Here is a 21,737-nt window from a genome sequence, read left to right as displayed (position 1 = left end):
AAAAAAAAGACTTGCATTTACAACTGTTGGATTGTCTATTTATTGTAGAACCTTGCCATGTATAAATTAACTGCTGTGGTTGACTACATTGCAATGGCTGACTACACCTGAAATTGATTCATTGGTTATGAAATGCTTTAGGATATTCTTATGGCGTGAGAGGCACTATATTTTTTCCTTAGTAATTTGTATACCAATATAAGGTTCCCACTCATTAGTCTTCTTTCAAGGATCTTTCATGCCAAACATCAGAATTTACTAATCATCTGATGATGAGTATTTGCCTTGAGTGTGGTAGAAGGATCTATGCAGGAGAAATTATGATGTGCAACTCAACTTGATATTCAAGTAGCCCAAATGCAAAGCTGTGTACTAGGCTTGCCTGCCACAGGCTTTTGAATCCAGATCCTCTTGTGAAGGACTTTGCCGAAGAGACATATTCACTGTGAGGCTGTATTCCCCTCTTGGCTGTTGAGTATCACTTATAGGCCAAAGGTCTCCCTGCCTGCAATTATTTCTCCTCCTTGCTGCAAATGAATCTCACGTTTTGGTTCTTGCACATCACATGCACGTTGTTATCCCCAACTCCCAAATTTTGTATTTCTGCATGTTTAATTTGTGAATATCAAGGAAAAGCAAACATTTTTGAAATTGTACCATATATTGTGCAAAATATAGGGGTGAAATTTCAAATAATTCCTTGAAATGCAATCTGTTAAGTAACTGGCTTGACTGTGATGAATAAATTATTTACCTTCTTTTCTTTCAGCTTCTGTTTAAAGGGTGAGAGTTTGGATGGCAATTGTCCTGCTGTTATAGACTACACCCCCTATCTGAAGTTCACGCAAAGGTAGATTCATTCTAATTTGTGTATTCTTTTCTTCAGCGAGCTTAAATTAAACAATACATGGTTAAAAATCTCGAAGCCTGGCTTCACTAAAATTCTTAACCTCAGCTTATTCGTATTACATTAATGCCAACTGATAGTCCATGATACTTCCCGCTATCCACCCCATAAATCCACCAGACTTTATGATATTGTTTTATCAGTCATATTTGGAAATTAGCTCATTAATATCTTAGATAAATATCTTGAATTACTCAGGATATAAGTTACTAAGGTGGCACATTATGGGGCTCCTGAACTGAATCTCAGATAAGTAATCTGTTGGTCCGAGGACATGATAAAGTGTCATATAAATGCAAGTTTGTTCTTCTCATTTTATGTCTGTTCCCAGAGTAAACGTTTCAAAAGGTTTAGATCTAAAGTGTGGATGCTTTACATTGTAGGGCATGAGACTTTAGGGTGTAACTTCTTTTCTGTAAACCTAAAAGGAAAAGTCTTTACTGTCCTTGGTTTATAGTTGGACTGTTTAACTTTGCACTTGGAGGAGGACTACCCTCGTTTTTAATTTTAGTCATTGTGAGAATTCCTCGAACTCAGAATTAACAGAAACTAAAATCTCATTTGATACAAGGTTACACTCTGCTCCTTTGTTATTGATTCCAGCCCCTTGCCTCTACACTTGCTCAGGCTGAATCAAGCTGCTCAAATCCTTGGTTTCTGTTCGATCCTGAACTGAGCTTGAAACCCCACGTGTATTATTGCAGTTTCCACCAATGCAGCATCATTTGCCTTCATTCCCACCTGAGCTACTCCACAACTAGAGCCCTTAATAGGCTGTGATCAACTCCACGTTTAATTATTTCAGTATCCCCTTTGCTTGCTTTCCACCTTTTACAGACTCTTGTTCAAAACTCAACTGCCCACATTATATCCTGCATGAAGCCCTGACTGTCCGTTACTCCTATTCCGGTCGACCTACATTTGTGTTACATTTATGATCCTCCATCATCTCCAAAACCCTTCATGGGACTGCCTGATTTCCACATCAATGTAATCTCTTGCACTCTCTCCACTTGCTTCACAACTCTTCCCCTCATCCACACACCCCCCCCCCCCCACCCCACAACCCACCTGCTCAGTTCTCTTACACCAGCTTTTGTGCATATCCTCTGTCTTTTGTCCCATCATTGGTGTCATGGTCTTCAGCTGTTTAGCCTTACCCCCAGGAACTACTTCCCTAAGCCCTTCCAACTGTATACTGCTCTCTCCTCTAGAGCAAGCTTTCAGCACCTCTTGGTTTTGCTCTACAAGGGTCAGCATCCATTTCCCCATCTGCCAATATTTGAGAAACTTGTAATTTTTTTTACAGCAGTGGCAATGCATGTAAATTGTAAATTCATGGCAATTTTAATGTATCCTGCCTGGCAGGAATGGGGCGGGCATGCTGTTAAAATAGTTCTGCAAAGCTTTGCTGCTTGATTCCCAATCAGTTTCCACCTGCCACCATCTTGACTTGACTCAGATGAAAGTCTCAATAATATATATGCTAGTCTGGATCCTATAGAATCGTAGAATTATGGAATTGTTACAGCACAGAAGGAGGCCATTCACCCCTTCATGTCTGTTCCTGCTCTCTGCAAGATCAATGCATGTAGCCTTGCAATTTTTCCCTCTTCAGTTAATAATCCGAGTCTCTTTCAAAAGCAATGATTGAATCTGCCTCCACCACACTCTTGGGCACTGCATTCCAGATCCGAATGAATCATTGTGTAAAGGGGTTTTTCCTTATGTTGCTCTCCATGAAATAATGACTTCCAAATAGTTGCTCTAGCTTCCCAACTGAAAACAAAACATTTTAAAGTTCATGTGTTCTATTTTGACATTTTTAAAACAAAACAAAATATTAAATGGATGGCCACGTTTGTTTAATTTTGACTATTGCAGCTTGCTCACAACTGCTGTTTATTGTCAGTCTTGTTCCTGGTGTTGGGGGTAGGGAGCTGGAAATGTTTTTGAGCATCCATACGAACTCTCCACGAAACCAAGTTCTAACCATTGAGCTGAGAGGTAACGTTAAACCTAACCAATCAAAAATAATTACATGCAATAATATGGCAGCCCTGCTGGAGTATGTCATGCATTCCAACATCCCAGTACATAAAGTCAAACAAATCCAACAGGTTATTCTCTGTTAAAGCTCTCTAATTTGATGCACGAGTCATACAGTTTTATAGGAAGGCTCCAAGTTCAAGAATCATAGAATGATTAAGGCACAGAAGAAGGTCATTTGACCTGTCATGTGTGTGCTGACTCACTGAAGAAGTAATTAACCTGGTGCTACTCCCCCTGCCTTCTCCTCGTAGCCCTGTACATTCTTCCCTTTCAGATAATAATCCTATTCCCTCTTGAATGCCTCAATTGAACCTGCCTCCACCACACACACAGGCAGTGCATTCCAGATCCTAACCGCTTGCTGCAAAAATAAAGTTTTCCTCATGTCACCATTGCTTCTTTTGCCAATTACCTTTAAATCTGTGCCCCCTGGTTCTCAATTGTTGCACCAAGGGGAACAGTTTCTCCCCATCATCCAGACCCCTCATGGTTTTGAATACCTCTATCAAATTTCCTCTCACCCTTCTCTTCTCCATGGAAAAGAGTTCAAACTTCTCCAATCTATCCATCTAACTGAAGTTCCTCATCCCTGGAACCATTCTCATGAATCTTTTCTGCACCCTTTCCAATGCCTTCACGTCCTTCCTGAAGTGCAGTGCCCAGAACAGGATGCAATACACCAGTTAAGTCCAAACCAGTGCTTTATACAGGGCCAGGATTTTCTGGTCAGCGAGCAGGGGATGGGGCCCGCTCGCCGACGCATAAAATGACGCGGGATGATGTCGGGCGGAACTCCTGATGTCACCGCTCCCCATTTAAATTTTCAGATAGGCGGGGGCTCAGCAGAATCAGCTATGCCCCTGCTGACCTGTCAATGGCCAACTGAGGCCATTGACAGAGTCATTGAAGTAATTAATGGACCTGCCCATCCAAGCTTAAGGTTGGCGGGCAGGCCAGGAGCCCTGGCGAGCAGTAAAAAGAGCATGAACCTTAACCACCAGCGGGATGAGGTTTCATGTAGGTTTTAAAAAATGTAATTAAACTGAATTAAAAAGTGATGGACATGTCCCAACTCATGTGACAGTGCCGCATGAGGGGACATGTCAGGGAAATTTTTTCTTTCTATTTTTAACATTTTTTACTGTAGAGTCATTCTCCCTGAGGCAGCACTTAGCCTCAGGGAAATGAGTGTGCTCTTTTGTGCGCATGCACGAAAGAGCACACTCTCGGCTTAGGGAATTCCCCCGCCTGCACAGGGAGCGCTTCCGTGCGGACGTCACGCTGGGTGGGCCTTAATTGGCCCACCCATGTAAAATGGTGGCGTGCCCCCGATTGGGGTGCTGATCGGAGGCGCACCTCCGCGCGCCCGCTCTTCAACTTCCCACCCGATGGGGGGAAAATTCTGCCCCAGGTTTAACATAACTTCCTTGCTTATGTACTCTCCACCCCTATTGATAAAGCCCAGATGCCGTATACTTTACTTACCGCTCTCTCAACCTATCCTGCCACCTTCAGTGATTTATGCACATACACATCTAGGTCTCTCTGCTTCAGCACCACTTTAGAATTGTACTCTTAAATTTATATTATATATATTAAATTTCCTGTCACTGTGCTGATAGCTTCAGCTAAACCTAATTCATGAAATGTCATGTTCTTGGCAAAAGCTCTGAGAGTATCAGCAGTGATGAGGAGGAGTTGCGGACTCTGGGAAGCAGCGGCAGTGAAGGGAGCACACCCGAAAACATTGGTCCACCTTTCATTACCGATGAGCACAGTTGGTACAACAAGTGCAAGCGAGTGGAGCAGAAGTTCAGGCTGGCATTGGAGCAGAAGGTAATTCTCATTGTTGATGTGGGGGTCTGGGCTTTTTATTGATGGGGAATAGTCACCCTAGTTCTCCATTGTTCAGTTCCTGATATAGACTGTTACCTTTAAAGGGGACAAGCACTTTCTCCATTCCCTGTGGTGCAGAGGTGGAATCAGAAGGCACAGCACAAACATGTTAACTCCCACCTGAGTAATAGTGTGCATTTCCCCAGGATCCATGGTTTAGAAATTGTCTTCCAGTAGGAACTTATATAGAGAGAATAAAAGAAAAGGAATTGATGTTTTGGATGCAAGCCTTCTTCAGAAGTCTAATTAGAAAGATAAGCAAATACCTTCTGCTGTGAAAGAGGGATTAACAAAGAAGGAAAACAGACAATAGGTGCTTTGACCACTAAGAAGAAATTGAAGACTTGAATGAGCTACAGACTATTAGAGAAAACAAGCCAACATTCCAGGCTCAGAACTCCAACCAGAGTTGTGTTTTGAAAATGGATCCATATTATAAGATCAATGCCCCTCCCCTGAATGATGATAGGCCTCCTCAACATTCCTTTCACCCTTTACTAAATAAAAAGAATGGAGATTATATCCATCTGAAGTGCCTAAAGGTGAAGTTTAAATGAGAGGAATGTCTAGGTTTCCGAAGGTTCCATTTGAACTTTTTTGGAGCAATGGAGAAATTCAAAGGTGCGATGCCCTTGATATCAGTCTGTTGGGAGAACACATGTGAAAGTTACAGGTGCAGACCCTTTGTCAGAACCAGAAGAAATTACAAATGAACAGTGTTTAAAATGGACACAGCAAATGGTTTGAGGAAGAAAAACACAGAACTAGAGATGGGTAAATGGATGAAACATGAGATAATGGCAATTAGAATGTGAGAAATGAAAGATAGTTGATACAGTGGTGATAAGTTGGTTAAAAGTGGTAGCACAAACAACTGTCAAAATGTTCCTTTAGTTCACCATCAAAGAATAAGAATTCAGAGGCAAGCTTGTACAGTGAGAGCAAAAGGTAGCTACACCTTTCTGGCATAAACTCTGGTGGAGGAATCTACAGGTCATTTTATATAGCTAAGACTCAAATAATAAGGAACAGTATGTTTATGCTTTTATTATTATGCTTTTCTGTGTCACACTTCCTTGACACTAATGTATAGTAATTACTTTTGAGTCCTGCACAACTTTTTTGCATGATTATATATTTTCAGGCTTCAAATTTGATATATTTGAAAAATTATCAGGTGTAATGATTTTGAGCTTCCAATGTATTGGAACTCTTCTCTCTGTCCCTTCTTCAGAGCTATCTTAGCTATGCTCACATCTGAGACAATTCTGGCTGAGATCAGAAATGAACTCCAGAGGTAGGGGCTTACTCCTTTGTATTTTCTTGGTGTCTTTCACATTTCATGTTGTGTGGAAAGATCCAGCCGTACCTTTCCTCAGCCATTTCCTGCACTTTATACTGATCTAAGCAAATAATTGATCTAATTATTGATCTACAGCCACTGTTTTATGTGACTAAATAAGTCAAATTCTGATTTCATTACATGAGATTGCAGGAATGTTTAACAGTGACTTGGGGATTGCTTTTGTGATCTTGACTATTTATTGACGTTGGCATTTGAGAGCTGAGTAACTCAAATTATTATATTGGGATTTATGCTAGTTTTGAGGTCTGCATTCTACAATTACATGTGTCTTCCCGTGACCACTGCAAAGCCGTGACCTTGCTCATATACAAAGCACAATGCTTCAGTGAAGCTCTCTTCTGCGTGTGTGCGTGTGAGTCCTCTTCCATTGGGATCCTGCAAAGCTCCCAGTAGCTACAAATATATTTGCACATATCCAATGTTGTCGCAGGGAATTATTGCAATTGGGATTTATTTTAATTTGAGTAACTATGGTTTGTAAAACTTTTATAGCTGTGCAATGAATCCTATACACCAGCATTGGTGCAGTATCTTTCCCTATTGGATCATTGCATTTTTGTGACCTATATAATCAACAATGCCCTGTTTATTTCAGTAAAAATCTCTAATTTCAATAAGCACTTGGAATTTTTTGCTTTCAGTATAGATCTCTCATGCGTTTGTCAGGCTATATATAAACATTTCACTAGTGAGGAGGATTTGTAGTGAAGTAGCCTTGCACTAAGGATCTGAACTTTCAAAGTTACATTAATGTTTATCTGCTTAACTCATTTTCAAATCACTTTCCACTTTTACACTGGATGAAGGATATAAGCATAGCATCTTTCAGAACTTCTAAAAGTGCTGTACCAACTTTTTTGGGGGTAGTTCAGCTTAATTCCACTAGCAAATGGAAGTCTGTGTTGAATACTGACATAGGTCTAGCTTCTGTCTGGATTATTATTTTCAATATTTGCCGTGAAAAAATATTTTTCTAAGCTTGGTCTGGTGATGTGAGTGGGCCCCTTCATCTTGAATTGTTATTATTTACTTGTTTCTAGGGCTACCTGGAGGAGTTGGTACGTTTGCGAGAAGCTCAACTTGCAGAGTCAGTTGCTCAAAACAAACTTGTTCTACAAAGGATGGAAGAGGCTGACCTGAACCACAAATTGGAGAAGGAACAACTGGAGTTCATCATCCTGGAACTGCAGGATCAGCTGTAAGAAATATAATTGTGCGGCACTGCTCAAGTCCCATTTATTGACTATACTGAGGCACCTCATTATATCCTTTTTAATGTAGCATTTATCAGAAGCATCGGAGGCAGTGCAGAGAAGAGACAAGAGGTTTGTCCCAGTGTCGGGACTCTTAGTTATGAGGATAGACTGGAGAGAGTTGGAGCTGCCTGGAACACAGGCGTTTGGGAGGTGAAGCTGTAGAGATTGACTTGTAGAGCTGTACAAGAAAGTTAAGGGGAAAAAGGTATATTCAGAATACTATTTTATAATTAAATTATGAAAGAGGGCAAGGGGACACAAGCTCAAAACAATTAAAGATAGATTTATGATTGAAAAGAATGAACTTCCAGATAAAGTAGTAGAATAATTCTAAGAAACAACTAGATTCAATGGGGGGTGGGTGAGGACATGGACTATAGTTCCTTTCTGGACAGAATAATTTAGATGGGTTGAATGGCCTTCTTGGTATGAATCTCATAATCTTGTTCAAATAGAACACCTTGAAAGGATTTTTAAAAATAATTTGTAGAATAAGGTTCCTTTTGCTTTGCTAACTTAACTCTTTGAAGCTAGCTAACAATAACTAATATTTGGCATTTACACAAATGGAGAAAGGGGTGGGGGAGGAGTAGCAAACAAAACAAGATCCTACTTGACAAGCAATGTGCCACTGAGTAGTAACCAAAGATAAGCAGTGATTTAAAGAATGAGACAACAGGTTGAATCCCTCATTATTCCCGTATCCACATTTCCATGCAACACGAGAAGAAAAGCCGGTTACTGCTATTTCTTGCCATGTTTATTCAGCAACTTATTGATTAATACTAAAACACTACGTATTATGTCCAGGATTCTGGATTGGTATGAAGGCATTGCCCCTTTTATCACCCTGAAAAAGTTGCAATTTTTAAAACTCAGTGTATCATTGTTTATGTCTATAATGCACATCAGCTGTTGAACGCATGGAAATCCTTTTTTTAACATTTTCATCCCCAACTCATTTCTTATTTCCTTTTTGCCCCCTCTCCTAAGGGCTTTGACTTCTGGTTCCATGAGAACTACCAGCCAGCTGTCCATTCTGCATGCCTGACCTTAGATAAGGGGGCTGGATTTTACCGTCGGCGAATGGGGGGGGGGGCGTGGCCTGTTCGCCGATGCGTAAAATGATGCGTGGTGACATCAGGCGGAACTCCCGACATCACCGCGTCCCATTTAAATTTTCAGGTAGGCGGGGGTGCAGCAAAATCAGCTGCGTGCCTGCCAACCTGTCAATGGGCAATTGAGGCCATTGACAGATCAATTAAAGTAATTACAGGACCTGCCCGGTCAGGCCAGGAGCCCCGGTGGGAAGTAGAAAAAACATGAGGCCTCATCCACAGGTGTTGAGGTTTCATGTAGGGTTTTTAAAATTTTAATAAAGTTTTTTTGGAAATTATGAACATGCCCCAACTCATGTGACATTGTCACATGAGGGGACATGTAAGGGAAATTTTTTTTCTATTAATATTTTTGAAAGTAGAGGCGATCTCCCTGAGGCAGCACTTAGCCTCAGGGAGATGAGTGCGCTCTTTCGTGTACATATGCGAAAGAGCGCACTCTTGATTTTAGGCGTTCCCACCCCCACCCACAAAGGGAGCACATAGCGCTTCCGTGCGGATGTCACGCTGGGCAGGCCTTAATTGGCCCGCCCACGTAAAATGGCACCGTGCCTCCAATCGGTGCGATCGGAAGCGCGCCTGCCCATCAACTTCCCCCTCAACAAGGGGAAAGTTCAGCCCAGGGAGTGCTGCAGATATTCAGTTGTGAGGTGATCTTGTCGTTAAACAAAGATCATATTAGTATTTTTCAGCCACTAAATAGTTACCAGGAACAGGAAGGCTGACATCCTCCCATTACCCCAGGAATGCTGAGATCAATTGAATTATTCCTGGCACTGGCTTAGACGAGATCAGCAAATGGCTGTACAATTTTAATAGTGTTTTTAAAACACTTTCCACGTGATTTAGAAAATGACTGAGGAATAGTTCAGGATAGGCAGCACATCTACAGCTTGAGGCATCAAGCCCTGTATGTATGGGTCGAGATTGGCAGTAAAAGGCACTCAAACAATTATACTTATTGTTGTTGAGGTCATTTATTTTTTTAAAAAAACTCTTAGATCTGAAAAGTGCAAAACTAACATCACCCCACAGAAGAAAATATTTTCTAATTGATTGCAGGAATCACAATAACAAAATGGAATCCATACTAACTTCTTATTAGCCTGAAAATTTGCCAAGAACAGTTAGTTTTATATCAGACTAGAAAGGCACAGCAACTGAACTTTCTGGGCTTCGAAGGACATAAACGTGGCCTTAGCATCAGAATAATGATTTGTATATTATGTGAATTATTGGTTAGACCTTAGCTAGAGTAATGTGATCAACTTAGCACCGCACTTCTAATGGATGTCAAGGCCCAGGAGAGGGTGCAGAGGAGATTTACCAGAATGATACCAGGGATCAAAGACTATCCTTAGAGTAGAGGTGGTTAAGAAGAGATTTAAAAGAGGTGCTCACTATTATGAGGATTAAAGAGGAATTGTTTCCAATGATGGGCTGGATGGTAACTGGAAGACACAGATTTAAGATAATTAGCAAAAGAACCAGAGAGCTGATGAGATTTTTTTGCACAGTGAGTTATTGCAATCTGAAATCCATTGCCTGAAAGGATGGTGGAAGCAGATTCAATAAAGTAATTTTAAAAGGCAATTGTGTATATATTTGAAAGGAAAAATTGTAGGCCTATGGAGAAAGTGGATGAGAGGGGAACTAATTGGGTAGCTCTTTCAAAGAACCATCACAGGGTCAATGGACCCTATGGCCTCCCTCTAAACCATACTATTTTAATGTTTATGCTAATAAGCTAGCTTACCCTCCAATTTATCTGTGAACAGTGCCACAGGAGGTCTGCTGCGTAAGACAATAAGCTTTGCAGTGCCATAATTGCCACTTTATTGATTTATTTCAGAACTTTTTGCTGCCATAACATTGATTTTGGCATTGTTGGGTCTTGTGAAGATGAATATAGCAATGGTGCATTAATTGAAATAAAGAATTGCATATAGAGTTGCTTGCCATGCACATTTCTCTGGCGATGTGACAGCTGGTTTTGTGTCATTGGAACAAAACCTTTTGGGGGCAGGGAGGAGATTGCAAGCTCCATTTGTCATGGTGTTAACTAAGTTGAGTGAGTATTATATAATTACGTAATTGAAAATGCAGTAACATATTCAGTGCACTGACTTGAAAGACATACTAGAAATTGCAGTATGACATTCACTGCAAAGGCCTATTATTTTTAAATTCTGTAACCATTTTCAACACTAGATTTTTGAACGATGTTTAATTAAGTGTGATGTGTGAATAGGAGAGTACAGTTTTTTGAAATTCATAATTTCAGTCTGTACTGACAGAAAAGCAGGCCTATATACACCTACCCACTAAATTCCTGTCCATCTAGGTAAATGATCATTATATCCAGAACTGCTAATCTTGTATTACTGTGTAGTGGATGCAGTCATAGCAGTTCATTTGAAAAATACTACCTAACCGCAATTCCAGTTTTAATGTAACTAATTCTAAAATTCCATTCCCCTCCAACCGCCTTGACCGCCCCCCTCCCCAACCATGCTTCCAGTAATGAAAAATTTGCTTTATTGCAATTCAATGTTCCATAATCCTATAGGCAAGTGTGGAGCACAGAAATCCCACTTTAACGAGGCTTGTCACCTTTGAACCAAAAGCTTTCAGTTCTCCATCTGGTTGGGTTCACTGGTCAGTGCGCTTTCCTGGTTTGTCCTGGCTGACAACAGGCTGTTGGTGTTGTTTGGGTGTGAGAGAAATGGAATTCAATTTTCCAGATAGCTAACAAAAAAAAACGGTTATTGCTGTGTGAGCGAATGGATACTTTGAATAGTTTGAAGGAACTGAGGATTCAAAAACTAGTTGAACAGAAGAAAGGCATTTCTGAATCTTTGGTCTCTAGAATTCTCAAAAGAAAAGTGGTGTCATGAAGGATTAGGATAGAAATGAGAACTGTTTAGGAAATAGAAGCAAGAAAGTAGGTTGGCCGATATTGATGAAATGGGACTTGATGACAAAAAGAGCTCAGAAAATCTCACCTGATAGTGATCCGAAAAACCAAAGATATTGAGTATGACGAAGAACTTGGTATGGAAAGCTGTGAAGCATCAAATACATTCCTATGCTGCTTAAAAGTGTCTTGTCTTGTGATAAAAGCAGACAGTGATAAACCTGCTAGGGGTGCATTGGTCTGATGGATTTGTTAGCAATGTATCGACTTAACTACATTTTAAAAAATTCAATCATGGGATGTGGGCTTCGCTGGCTGGGCCAGCATTTATTGCCTATCCCCACATGCCCTTGAGAAGATGGTGGTGAACTGCTTCCTTGAACCGCTGCAGTCCATGTGGTGTAGGTACATCCACAGTGCTGTTAGGAAGGGGGTTCCAGGATTTTGACCCAGTGACAGTGAAGGAACGGTGATATATTTCCAAATCAGGATGGTGAATGACTTGGAGGGGAACTTCCAGGTGGTGGTATTCCCATCTATCTGCTGCCCTTGTCCCTCTAGATGGTAGTGGCCGTGGGTTTGGAAGGTGCTGCCTGTGGAGCCTTGGTGAATTCCTGCAGGCATATTGGAGGCGGTACACACTGCTGCTACTGTGCATCAGTGGTGAAGGGAGTGAATGTTTGTGGATGGGGCACCAATCAAGCAGGCTGGTTGACCTGGACAGTGTCAAGCTTCTTGAGTGTTGTGGGAGTTGAACTCACTAGGCAAGTTGAGGGGTATTCCATCACACTCCTGACTTGTGCCTTGTGGATGGTGGACAGGCTTTGGGGAGTCAGGAGGTGAGTTACTCGTTGCAGGATTCATAGCCTCTGACCTGCTCTTGTAGCCACAGTATTTATATGGCTAGTCCAATTCAGTTTCTAGTCAATGGTAACCCCCAGGATGTTGATAGTGGGGGATTCAGTGATGGTAATGCCATTGAACATCAAGGGGTAATAGTTAAATTCTCTTATTGGAGATGGTCATTGCCTGACACTTGTGTGGCACGAATGTTACTTGCCACTTGTCAGCCCAAGTCTGGATATTGATTAGGTCTTGCTGCTTTTGGACATGGGCTGCTTCAGTACCTGAGGAGTCACGAATGGTACTGAACATTGTGCAATCATCAGTGAACCTCCCCACTTCTGACCTTATGATGGAAGGAAGGTCAATGATGAAGCAGCTGAATGTGGTTGGGCAAAGGACACTACCCTGAGGAATTTCTGCTGCGATATCCTGGAGCTGAGATGACTGACCTCCAAGGACCACAACCAGCTTCCTTTGTGCTAGATATGACTCCAACCAGCGGAGAGTTTTCCCCCTGATTCCCATTGACTCCAGTTTTGCTAGGGCTCCTTGATGCCACACTCGGTAAAATGTGGCCTTGATGTCACGGGCAGTCACTCTCAACTCACTGCTCTGGAGGTAGTTGAAATGCCTGACTTACTTTACAATGTCACCAAGGTTGAAGCTGTTTTTAGTAATTGTGGACGAATTTAAAGGGAACATAACAGTTTCATTTATATGCGCTACAATGCCTCTAGCAATGTGAGTTTACCTTTGCTAACTTAATGTTGGTTGAAAATTAATTTTTTTTCTTGAAGATGTCAGAGATTTGAACCATGAATTAAAAATGATTAGAGTTAGAGGGTAAAAGAATTGCATTACTAGAAATGAATTGCTGTAGCAATGTGACTGACAATTATAGATGTGTATTACAACCATTAAAAAGGTAGTGTTTTCCTTCTCCTCGGGTTGCAAAAGTGAGATTACAGTCACGCTTTAGAAGGTAAATAAATATTGTGTTGAAAAGTAGCAGCATTAAATATAACATGTGTTTGTACAGTTGGGCATTAGCTACTGCTCTGTAATTTTGGGAAAACTTAGAGATTAGCTTTTTTCCTACAATCATATTGAAACTTGAAACACTATTTCTTACAGGGCGGTGTTAAAAAATAATGATTTGAGATCAAGACAAGAATTAACCGCACATCTCACCAATCAGTGGCCCTCCCCAGGAGCGCTAGATGCAGATGCTGTCGCTTTGGATACACTTCTGTACAGGAAACAGTGTGGACAATGGGATGAGTATGTTCACATTTTATTTTAACACTTCAAGTTTGTTCTTTTTTAAGTTGTGGTTATTCTAACTTAAGAATGATTTAGCTTATCAACCTACCTTGCTCAGGTTAACTTTCTAATGCTCTACCAATGCTGCTTAAAATAGCCACCAGCAATTACAACAGTGTGTACTACACACATCACCATTCATTTTTATCATTGGCTCTACTGATATGAAATATGTATGTTTTAGTTAATTATTAGTTGACAACACATGCTATTCTAGATTTGTTTTGGAGTCAAAATATGGATCATTGGTGGAAATGAGAAAATTTAATGACTAATATTTTCCATTGTCCAAATCTGGTGAGTTACTTTGTGACTTCTAACCCATTGTTAATGTTTTGCAATTGCAAAAATCCATTTTCTATCCACAACTTATTTTTCACTATTTCACTGTTTTTCAGAATTTTTGATAATTCACAACTCTTCAATCTTGATTACACAATGATTAAATCGTCATCTGCTATTACATTGCATAGTTTAATCATCACCAATAAAATAAATGGACATATTTTACAACACAACTGTGTAAAAGGCTGGGTAGGGGCGTGGTGGCTGGGGGGAGGGTGGGGCTGGGGATGCTGAGAGGGTCCATAGTATTTGAGGCATTGCCAACAAATGAAAGTAAATCCAAACTAATGCGAACATTTTAGGAGGAGACTACTGTTTTTAAAGTGTTGCTGTAGCTCAGTAAATCTTGCACAGTTATTAGTTAATGCAGTAATAAAATGTGGAAAGGAAACACTTATGGTTGAGGAGATAAGTAGTCTGCAATGCTTGTAGTTCAAAGGCATGACTATTTAAGATTTACTTTCACACAATCTTGGCAAGCTTCCAAGGCATTATTGTGATTTGTCTTTGCAGACACAGTTTTCAAAGTTTGGAGCAACTCTCAGCAGAGATCAGTCTTTCTTCAACTTCACTAGATCCATTGCATCCACAAAAAGAGGGGGTGGGAAGGCATGGAAACTCAAAAAATGATGGTAAGATTTGAGAGAAAAAATGATGGCATTGATGTCCTGACCTATGATCAGCACTGCATTAATTACTTTCAAGTGCATTACTTGTGTGGACAAAGGCTTGCTAGCATTCACTATGAACTGGATGTCATCTGTCCAGTGTGTATGACCTAAGGTGCATACTATAAAGTTATTGCATTTACATACCCCATTAAGCCAAGCACAAACTGAAGCATATGTATTTATGAATAACTACAGCTAGACTATCTGATTTTAGTGTCAACTATAGTTCAGTTGTTAGCACTTTTGCCTTCGAGTCAGAAAGTCTAAATACAACTACAGATACTGAAGGACAAAAATCTAGACTGATACTTTAATATAGGGAGTGCTGCACTGTTGGAGGTGCCGTATTTTTGATCAGACGTTAACCAGAAGCTCTGTCTGCCCTCTCAGCTGGCTATAAAAGATCCAATGCACTATTTCAAAGAAGAACAGGGGAATTGTGCCTGGCATCCTGGCCGATATTTGTCCCTCGAGCAACTGAAAACAGATTATCTGTACATTGTTGTTTATGGGAGCTTGCTGGGCACACACTGGCTGCTGTGTTTCTAACATTACAATAGTGACTACATTTCAAAAGTGCTTCATTGCCTGTAAAGCTCTTTGGAACACCCTGAAGCTGTAAAAGGCAAGTCTTTTTTTTGTGTGACAATCTCAAAGTTCACATATTCACTTCACCATCCCTGAAAGGGGAAGGTAAGGAAAGGTATGTTTGCTGCCACCTCCAGCATGATTCGACAATGGCGGAGGATGATCCTTAGAGTGTGGAGGCTGGTGGGGTGGAAGATGATTACTCCATGGATTGTGGAGGCTTGTGGAGAGGTTTTCATCTGCTATTTTCGCCACCTCCATCATGACACCACAACAACTTTGCCCCTTCCCTCTCAACATTCTGAAGGGACTGTTGCAGGTGAACCACCCTGGTCTACTTCTCAATCACCTCGAACACACCCTCCTTTTCCCATAGCACCTATCCTGCAAGCACAGAAGATGCACTACCTTCCTTTTTACATTCTCCCCATCCAGGGCCCTAAACATTTCTTTCAGGTGAAATTTTCAGATTTATTGTAACAATTTCACTTTAGTATACTATATTCACTGTTCATGATGTAGTCTCCTCCACATTGAGGAGACTAAACTCTGATTGGGTGGGCACTTTGTGGAACAACTCCATTCACTCTGCAAACTTGACCCTGAACTTCTGGCCGCCTGTCATTTTAATTTCCCGCCTCACTCCCATTCTATCCTTGGCTTCTTAGCTGCTTCAGTGAAGCTCTACCTAAGTTCAGGGAACAGCACCTCATCTTTTGATTAGGCCCTTTCCAGTCTTATGGACTCAAAACATTGAGTTCAACAATTTTAGATCATAACCTCTACTCTGTTTTTTCAGACAGAAGCATTTGATGATTCTGCTATTCCCAGCTATGCCTCATTTAATTCTTTACTTGTCCTGTTTTGCTTTGCACCAACATCCGTTTTTTTACTTACTCTTTTGTGCCTTCCACCCTATCACAGACCTTCCCTTTTGTTCTTCCCCTCACCCCTTTCCCTGCCTCAGTACTTGCTTAAAACCTGTCACATCTTTTAAATCTTTCTAGTTCTGATGACGGATTGTTGACCTGAAATGTTAACTCTAAGCGGAATCGTCCTAGATTTGCACAAAGTGTGGTAGCGGACAGGAAACAGGACGTCTTACCCGCCCGTTGCAATGGTGGGTTTTCGCACTATACCGTCCCATTCCCAGTGCATCCCGCCTCATTAATAATGCATTCCCTGGAAACACGCTGAGTCACTGGTGGGGCAGCCTCTGATTCATCACCTCAGGCCTTCAGTAATCCGGGCGTCATATTTAAAGGGTGCCCCTGCACAGACCTAGGACACACTAAGGCATCTGAAGCTGCTGCAAAGTCATTGCTGGCAAAGGGGGGAAACATGCTGCCCCCAAATTTAGTGCATCTCCCTTGGGCACCTACTGGATGCTGAGGCCTGCTGTAAAGTCCTCTACTCCCGCTCTGGGCGAAGACCAGTAAGTAATGTCACCAATCCCGCATAGGAGGCAATGGCAGCGGTGGCCAGCGCCAAGGCCCTGCAAAATAGGACAGACACCCAGTGCCGAAAGAGGATGAATAATCTCTTCCATTCCACCAGGGTAAGTCACCCTTCTCATCACTCAACTCCCACACTCAAATCCATCACACAGCCACAGGGGTCTCACTCACTGCCAGTTCAAGGGGCATCATCATTCATGCTCTCTCACACACCTTCATCTAACCTGCGGATCGTGTCCTCATCCCATCCATGGCACCACTCACAATCTGCACATGCCAGGCATCCTTCTCATCTGGCCTGGCAGGTGTCCTGCTTACGCCCTCTCCATCTGTATTCATTCAGGACAAGCTGGCAGACAACAAAAGGGAGAGGTCGCAGGCTGGTAGAGGAATGCCCAACATCAAGGTCCTCACAGACTTTGAAAATAGAGTCATCCAGCTAGCCGGCGATGACCTGGCCCGTTCCTGTGCTGACGATGAGGTCAGCTGTGTTCAATCAAATGAGGATCCAGCAGTGCAACATCAATCAGACCATGCTGTGAGTCACTTCCCCTGTTCCGCAGTCCCCTGCCAAACACTAATTATCTCTCCTTGCTTTCGCAGGCACATCTAGGAAGTAGCCAAGGTGGGTGCACGACCCAGGTCCTCGACTCAAACCTTGAAGACACCTCAGAAGAAGAATCTGATGACACACTAATCAAAGACCTGTCACAGTGCTCACCCACACCCTCCACCAGTGCAGTGACACACAGCTTGGTGGGACCCAGCTCTAGGGTAGCCTCGGGGGTCACAATCTGGTGAGCACATCGCACTGTCTGATCCACAGCAGATGGTGGCAGGGGCTTTCCAGGTTTCTGGCACTCAGAGGACTGGTGGAGGTCAGAAGTCTGCTGAGTCTGATTCAGGTGATGAGCCTCTGGACTCGGTCATACCTCAGTTGCTACAGCTGCAAAGGCAAGCTCGGGAACATCAGGGAGGGATGTCCACTGCACTCCTCAGATTGCAAGGCACAATGCAGTAGTCGTCCGGCAACTTTCAGGCTGAGGTGATGGCACTGGCATGCCAACTCACTGAGGTCAACACTGGTAGGATAGTGGTTGCCATGGAGACCTTGGTCCAGGACATTGGTCCTGCACTACTGCATGGGCTGAACTCCATCATTGATGTCATAGTTGGCCTCCAACAGTGTCAACACGAGAGGGGTCCAGGGCAGCTCAACGTCACGCCAGCTTCCCTTTCTCCTCAAGGAGTCAGCCAGGCGCACACAGGGAGGAGGATCTGCGGGTGCACACCCCAGGGCCAGCCACCCCGGTGACTCCAGGAGTGTCCGGTCCATTGAATCCCCAATTCCTGTGACCCCAGCAGTTCCAGTGCCACTGCCACACAGCAGGACCCTGAAAGCAGGCTGGGGCCTTCCAGGCAGGGTTAGGAAAGTTAAGAAGATTTTGTTGCACAGCCTGGGCATGGGTGTTAATCACTTGTATGAAATGTTCACTATTGTAAATAAACTCCAAGAATGTCTACTTGGCCATGACTTCTTGTTATGATGAGCAGTGTTTGTGTCACTCATGTGAAAGATGATGTGAAACCTTGGTTCCTGCACAAAATAAAGGCAGCGTAACCTTCAGACCAAAGTGATGGTCTGGTTTAATACTCACTAAACACATTAGTGATGCCTGCATCTCGATGGTGCTTGTCATTGCTGCCAGAATGTTGTGGGCACATGTCACAGAGTTCTGGCATTCTCTCTGTGTGCTCTCAGCACCTTTGAGGTGGGGCTGACCACCATCTCTTCAGCATCTGTGAGCGGTGACGCTGTGTTCCTGAAGGGGTCAGGTGCTGAAGGCTGACAAAGGATCAGGTGCATTTAAAGTTTCGCAGCTGCGTCTCCATGATATGAATCTGACCACAGAGCGCAAACGAGCTGCCCTCAGCCAGACATGAGTCACACATTTACGGAGCCAGTGTGAAGAAGTGTGGAGTATCCTCACTGCATGTTGTCATCATCCTCCTGGAATCTAGTGACAAAGCCTCCACTGCGTCTCTGTGATATGATCCTGAGAACTGAGGGTATGTGCACTGCCATCAACCACTAAGGAGTCAAACATTCACAAATGTAAGGTGAGGATGTCAGGACTGTCCTCACTGCATCTCGTCATCATCCTCCAAGAATCTTGGAGCTATGAGGGCTTTTCGTCTGGCCATTGAGATGGCCTCATTGCCAGCATCCTCGCCTTCAAGGACCTCATCAGTACTGTCATCCCCTTCGATGTCTTCCTCATCAGAGGATAAGTGCAGCTCCTCCATCTCCTCAGCCAAGTCCTCCCCCCACTTTGTAGTGCCAGGTAGTAGAGTACACAGCAAACTACGATGATGCATGACACCCTCTATGAACTGTATTGCAAAGATCACCTGTGGAGCCCTGAATGGAGCCACTGGCGTAAAAATTGAGCGTCGCAGTCACTCTCAGGGCCATTGGCAGTGGACGCCCTCCATGTCCTCGTAGCACCAAATCCAGCAGCAGCTGATTGAGCATGTACAGTCTTTCGCAACACTGGGTCTCAGTCATCTGCAGGGATGACAGGCGCCGTCTATAGACCCTGGGTCTAGTGAGATGCCTAGGAGCGATGGCTCACTGGATCTTCAGCTACTTGCGCATCAGGCCCTGCGACCCCTTCACCTTGAGGGAGGTGCTCCTCCCTTTGCCAAGCCAGGGGTCTCTGCCGCTCTTCTCTGGTCTCTAAGCCATGAGGCATACCACTAAATCACCAGGCTCCATGATCCAGATGTTCCCCTTCTGCAGGATCAAAGAGACACGTGGGTTAGCATAGGTGTACTAAGAACCTCTCTTGGTTAAGTTTGAAGGCCCCTTCATGCATGCAGGAAAGTGCTGGCCACCACTTGAATGGCCAGTATGTAGTGCGCTCATTGGCTGTCTGAAAACCCGCCCTGCTCCGCTTGACCAACTGGCAGCAGCTTTGCCCACTGGACTGCATGCTGTGCTCTCACCTCAGGCGCAGGCATTCTCCTAACCCACAATTCAAAGCATAATGGATACTCATCCAAACCTGAATTAAGATATTGCCAGGGTCTGTGAGCACCTCCATCAGTGACTGCATGATGGCCACCTTTCGCAAGGGGATTCTACAACTTGTGCAATCGGCCAATTGTTCGGCTGCTCCCTAAAACGCACATTAATTTTCAGTCTGTGCCTGAGGATGAAAAGTTCTGGAGCACTTGGTGACACTTTCATGCTTTTGCGTTGCTTAAGTGGGTAGAAAAACCTCAGAGGCTCAACTCCAAGCTGGTCAATAGAGCCGCAGCTGAATGGCCTCAGCTGCAGAAGAATGCTCACTGTTGACAAGGTTTTCCAATTGCTTGGCCGCTTATCTCACCACCCCTATTCAGCCACCAACACCACCACCTCCCCTCCCCCCCCACCCCCCCATCATGTGCTTGAATGTTTCCTTCAGTCTGTCTGTGCTGCTTGGCCCACCCACTCAACGGGCTGACCTACACTGGAGCCCTGCCTTGCGCAAGACCGATTTTTTTTGACCACCTCGCCATATTGTCCACCCCGCCCAATGCCAATGGGGCTGGAAAATTCCAGCCTCTGTTTCTCTATCCACAGATGCTGCATGGCCTGCTGAGTATTCCTAGCATCTTCTGTTTTTATTTCAGATCAAAAGCATTCAGAGTTTTGTGCTTTTGTATCAGAGAAGAAGTTTGAGATTTGGGCGGGTGGAGTGGGTTGTGGGGTGGGAGCTGGACTCAGATTTGAAGACAAGTGTGGGAATTTAAATATTATTTAATACACTGAGAGATAGAGAGGTAACGTAGGTTACGTTGGCAGAAAAGGTATTAGTGCCATCAAACCTTTACTGAGTTTTATAACTAATTTCATTCTGTAATGTTTAGTTGTGATTTGTCTATTTTACATAAATAAGGAAAGTGATTTCATTTCCTTTATAGCTAATCAATTATGTGCTTGAGTTTTATACCAATTGAAAGTAAAGATTTTGTTTATTTATAGGAAAGGAGGACACTCCCTCATTACTTGGTCTATGTGGATCCTTGACCTCCATGACAAGCTACAAGTCTCTTACAAGCCTCAAGTCAAGTGAATGTCTTGCAAGTCCCAATGCTGAAATTACGAGCCCAGGGCTCACCCCATCTTAGTAACGTTTGTGATTAGCAAAGTAAGGATGAAGCTGTCATCTTGTGCACTAAAGTGACATTCCAATCATTCAACAAATCCTGAAAAGCATGGAAACTTGACTTAATAAATCCAATCTGATTTTATTTAACCAGAAAACCGACCGAAAATGCACTTGCTACTCTGTGGTATATTTAATGTTCGCAGAAGGCTTTGGCCAGTTGTGTAGGGTGCTTTACTTGAATGTGTTTACTTTGGGAATTATTCCAGATGTGCAAATGTCAGTCATGACAGCTTGAGTTGAGATTTCTTTCCCATAAAATGTCTGCTTTAAGATGTCCTTCTACTTATAAAAGAAAGCATTATAATTCTCATTGCTTTTGCTGCTGGTGTTACTTTGCAGAAGCCTGAACACTGGGTTTGTGAATTTATGGAGCTAAAAAGTTGTCAAATGTGCAATTAAATTCATTGCTTAAAAAGAGAAGCTGCTACTTTTCCTGGAGAATTGAAGTGCAAGTGTTTTCTGTTCCTTGTTCTAATTAAGGTTGCAGAGTTCTATATGTATTTCATTAGCTATTATATTTACTTTTTTTTGAGAATTTCCATCTAGCTTTACATCCTGACTGCTTGGATCAAAGCCATTTTCCACAGACCTGTATGTGAAGGTGATACCTAGTTTTTGTTGTTTTTGCATTATTTGACTAACTTGATACAAGATGCCTTTAACATTCTGACAGGGTTTAGGTATGTGAAGGTGTAGGCTGGATTTATTCACTAAAGCTTTAAGTACCTGCCTGTTACATGCGAATGTAAATGACAACAAGCACATTTAGTGTTAA

At 42.8% G+C, this 21,737-nt stretch overlaps 1 protein-coding gene across 3 annotated transcripts in view; it reads left to right on the top strand.

Moving 5' to 3' along the window:
* Window positions 1-21,072, top strand: part of rundc3b (RUN domain containing 3b) — a 111,005-nt gene extending 89,933 nt beyond the window's left edge. For 2 of the 3 annotated variants that reach the window (XM_078538436.1, XM_078538439.1), the window contains 6 exons: window positions 770-850; window positions 4,627-4,795; window positions 7,262-7,419; window positions 13,493-13,639; window positions 14,540-14,658; window positions 20,776-21,072. In XM_078538436.1, coding sequence (XP_078394562.1) covers window positions 770-850; window positions 4,627-4,795; window positions 7,262-7,419; window positions 13,493-13,639; window positions 14,540-14,658; window positions 20,776-20,921 — 820 coding nt within the window. In that variant the 3' untranslated portion in view covers window positions 20,922-21,072. Of the gene's footprint in view, window positions 1-769; window positions 851-4,626; window positions 4,796-7,261; window positions 7,420-13,492; window positions 13,640-14,539; window positions 14,659-20,758 lie in introns of all 3 variants that reach the window. The other variant, XM_078538438.1, reaches the window with a different exon arrangement.
* The last annotated feature ends 665 nt before the right edge of the window (window positions 21,073-21,737 follow it).

This window comes from Cetorhinus maximus, chromosome 3 (genome assembly GCF_964194155.1).
Source record: "Cetorhinus maximus chromosome 3, sCetMax3.hap1.1, whole genome shotgun sequence".
Classification (NCBI taxonomy): domain Eukaryota; kingdom Metazoa; phylum Chordata; class Chondrichthyes; order Lamniformes; family Cetorhinidae; genus Cetorhinus; species Cetorhinus maximus.
Note: the sequence above shows the minus strand (reverse complement) of the source record. Positions and strands in the feature narration are given on the sequence as shown.